At 45.0% G+C, this 3,448-nt stretch overlaps 1 protein-coding gene across 1 annotated transcript in view; it reads right to left on the bottom strand.

Moving 5' to 3' along the window:
- The window catches only part of ADAM19 (ADAM metallopeptidase domain 19), an 85,623-nt gene that overhangs the window by 25,899 nt on the left and 56,276 nt on the right, over positions 1–3,448 (bottom strand). The window contains 1 exon segment of the mRNA XM_007447122.1: positions 1,787–1,953. Within this exon segment, the coding sequence (XP_007447184.1) occupies positions 1,787–1,953 (167 nt within the window).

Here is a 3,448-nt window from a genome sequence, read left to right as displayed (position 1 = left end):
AAGTGAATCATGCCCCCTTCCGCCAGGTGCCGGGGCCCCCTGCCATATCCCTGGCTCTGTGGTATGTGTATGGGGAGGGGGGTCAGGGCAGCAGCTGTTGGGGCTGATGCTTCATTCCTGCATCACTCTGGGGCCAAGGAAACAGATGTGTCCCATCAGGAGCCTCACAAAGTGCAGCTGGGTGCAAGGATGAGCTGTTTCTGCCTTTGTTTTGCAACTGTGCTCCTAATCTGCCAACAGCCAGCTACATTCCCCCAGTTTAATACACGCTTTTCTCAGCTGTACGCATCCAGGGCAGGGGCAAGGGAATGAATAAAATACCAGTGTTTTCGTGCATGCCACAAACATGAAATTTATTTAAAGCATCTACATGGAAGTTCATTACATCATGCTTTTATATCTCTGTGTTTGTCTTCTTACTTAGACCATGATATCTTAGAGAGTCAAGGCTATCCCATTTATTTTGGGGTCATTAGAACTTAGCAAAGAATCAGACACATTGTGTGTGCTTAATACATGTTTGTTGAATTCAAGGCACATTTATCTTCAGAGAAACACTCTGCAAAAAAATACATGCAGGGCTTCCCTGGTGGCGCAGTGGTAGAGAGTCCGCCTGCCGATGCAGGGGACACGGGTTCGTGCCCCGGTCCGGGAGGATCCCACATGCCGCGGAGCAGCTGGGCCCGTGAGCAACGGCCGCTGAGCCTGCGCATCTGGAGCCTGTGCTCCGCAACGGGAGAGGCCACAACAGTGAGAGGCCCGTGTACCGCAAAAACAAACAAACAAACAAACAAAAAAACATGCAAAGCTCTATGACGCCCTACTGGTTATCTGATAAACTCACACATGGCTCCAAGGAAGTCCTACTGGAAATTGGATTCAAGGTCTTGCCCAAAGCAGAACTCCAGGCTTTCAAAGATCAGGCCAAAGTTTTGGTAACCAAAGACTCTTCCTAGGTAAATGTGCCATCATGAAGTAAGCACTTCGGTTTTTGGTACGGCTATTTCCCCGGTCTCTTTTAAAGAGTAAACAAAGGTTTAAATGATTGTTGTTTCAGAGATATTTAGGAAACAGGAAAAAAAAAAATTGGTTTTATTATGTATGTGCCTTTTGTTGTAACTTCCTGAGAATACCTTTGGAAGTCAACACTAATAAATACTAGATAATCACCACGGGGGACTGTCACGGGCCACCACGACACCCATCAGTTTCTGCTCTTTTCTCTCTGGGGATTGAACAAACTCCAACACAACCGCCCTCTCCCTGCATGTCTCCCTCCCCACAAACACACTATTCCTGCACTATCTGCCACTTGACTATCTCGCAGTCGACCCTGAGCCCCTGGGAATGACGTGAAGGACAAGCAGAGGAGGCCCCTCTCCTGTGCCTGCTTTGGGCGATTAACACCTGTTCTAGAACAAAGCGCCACGAAGATCAAGGTGAGCCCCTTAGAAAGTCTATTTCAAAGCAGCCATGACCAACAGTCACTCACTTCCCAAATACACACCCAACTGTTTCAAAGACTCAACTAAATATGTCTAAGGCTAATTTTCTTATTTGGGTTCTTATTCGGGATTGCTATGACTCAGGCTTTTTAATATTTTCCTGGATATACTGGGTACGGAGCACATGCCCGAGGAACACTTCGTTACCTGGACTGGAGAGTAAGGATGGCTTAGTCCAGCCAACCTTCAGCACTGGGGAGAAAAGGGCGAACAGCACACGCACTGCAGGCAGGGGCTTTGCAGCCACGGCCAAGGCAACACATATGGAAAAGGCTATTTACGTGATTAACTGTGCATTGTCATGGTTCTTCCAGGCGAGCAGCTTGCGCCTCCAGCTAAGAAATGACCACAGGGTAGAGTACGGGTTCTCCGAAACTTCACACATATTCCCATGAGTCCACACTTCCAAGCCCACGAGGGCAATCCGGATATTCAAGGATCTGTAAAACTGAAAACACACATAGAAGAGTCACAGCATCATCTGTCAACACCACTTGAGATTATGAGCCCCTTCCTAGCCCAAGCGCTCAGAGCAGATTCCAGATTTCTCTTCTATACATGCCTCCAAGGGGAAGGGGGAACACGTGTTGCTCTTCACCTTCTCAGAAGGGGGGACATCCTAAGACAGGCACGACATCCTAAGAGAGGCTCTGCCCCTGGTGGCAGAGCTGGGGTGACTTAGCTTAGAGAAATGAAGACTGAGATAGGACACAGAGCTGCTTTCAGACATGCACGGGGTTCTCATGTGGAGAAAGGATCAGCATTTTTGCACATGAGCCTAAAGTGGGGCTCAGTCTATAGGTAAAAAAGACAGGAAGACATTTCATTTCAAACAGGAAAAAAGCTTTCAAAGTGAGCTAAGCCACGCTGTCATCTATAATAAGGACCTTTGGCCCAGATGTCTGGTACAATTATCCCTCCCAATTCCTTTATGGCCCTTATCATTTTTATACATGTCTAAAATGTTCTCTTGTAGATGCATTTTCAAAACAACTTTATTGAGGTATAATTTACATATCACAGAATCCACCCATTTTAGGTGTACAGCTCAATATTTTTTAGTTAACTTACCAAGTTGTAAAGTGATCACCATAATCCAATTTTAGACTATTTTCATCACACCAACAAGTTCCCCTATGTCCATTTACCATCATTGCCCATCTTCACCCCCAGACCTGGGCAATCACTAATCCACTGTCTCCACAGATTTGCCTTTTCCAGACATATTCTATAAATGAAATTATACAATATGTAGTCTTTTGTTATTTCTTTCATTTAGCATGTTTCTGAGATTCATCCGTCTTGTAGCCTGTATCAGGCTGCCATTCCTTTTTATTGCTGACTAGTATTCCATTGTGCGGATATATTAATGGATTTATTGGAAGACGTCTCCGACTCATTTTGGAAGTAAATGGGTGTAAATGAAATACATGTAGATAGATGTGCTTACTTTCAAAATTTCCTTCCCCATCACTGGGGTTTTTGGGTTTTGTGAAGGATGCCATAAACAGGTTGCAAGCTTTAGGCTGCAAAGGTCCCAGATAATCTTCAGGATTTTGTCCAACCCAGAGATCCTGAAATTCTATAAATGAGCCTTGATCCTTGGGCTCCTTAAGGCTAGAGCTACACCTAACTTTCATGACACAGTATATTTCATCTCACACACACATAGCAGGAAGAGGGTTTTCCTTAAAGCTAAGTACTGGAAAGCGTAAGTACAAGGAATTCTTTGACTGGCCTACCCTAGAGAATACTGAGACAGCAACTTAAAAAAAAAAAAATTGCAGGCAAACCTAGGCCACGTGAGCAGGAGATGCCATCTTAATCCGAAAGTGGCAGGTACTGCCCCAAGGTAAATATAACAATCATAGCACCAATGCTTATCAAGTGCTTTCTATGTATTAAGCACTGAGGCCTAGAGAAGTTCAGTAACTTGCCAAAGT

This window comes from Lipotes vexillifer, unplaced genomic scaffold, assembly GCF_000442215.2.
Source record: "Lipotes vexillifer unplaced genomic scaffold, Lipotes_vexillifer_v1.1 scaffold194, whole genome shotgun sequence".
Taxonomy (NCBI): Eukaryota; Metazoa; Chordata; class Mammalia; order Artiodactyla; family Lipotidae; genus Lipotes; species Lipotes vexillifer.
The sequence above is the reverse complement of the archived record's forward strand: the minus strand, read 5'-3'. Positions and strand labels throughout refer to the sequence as shown.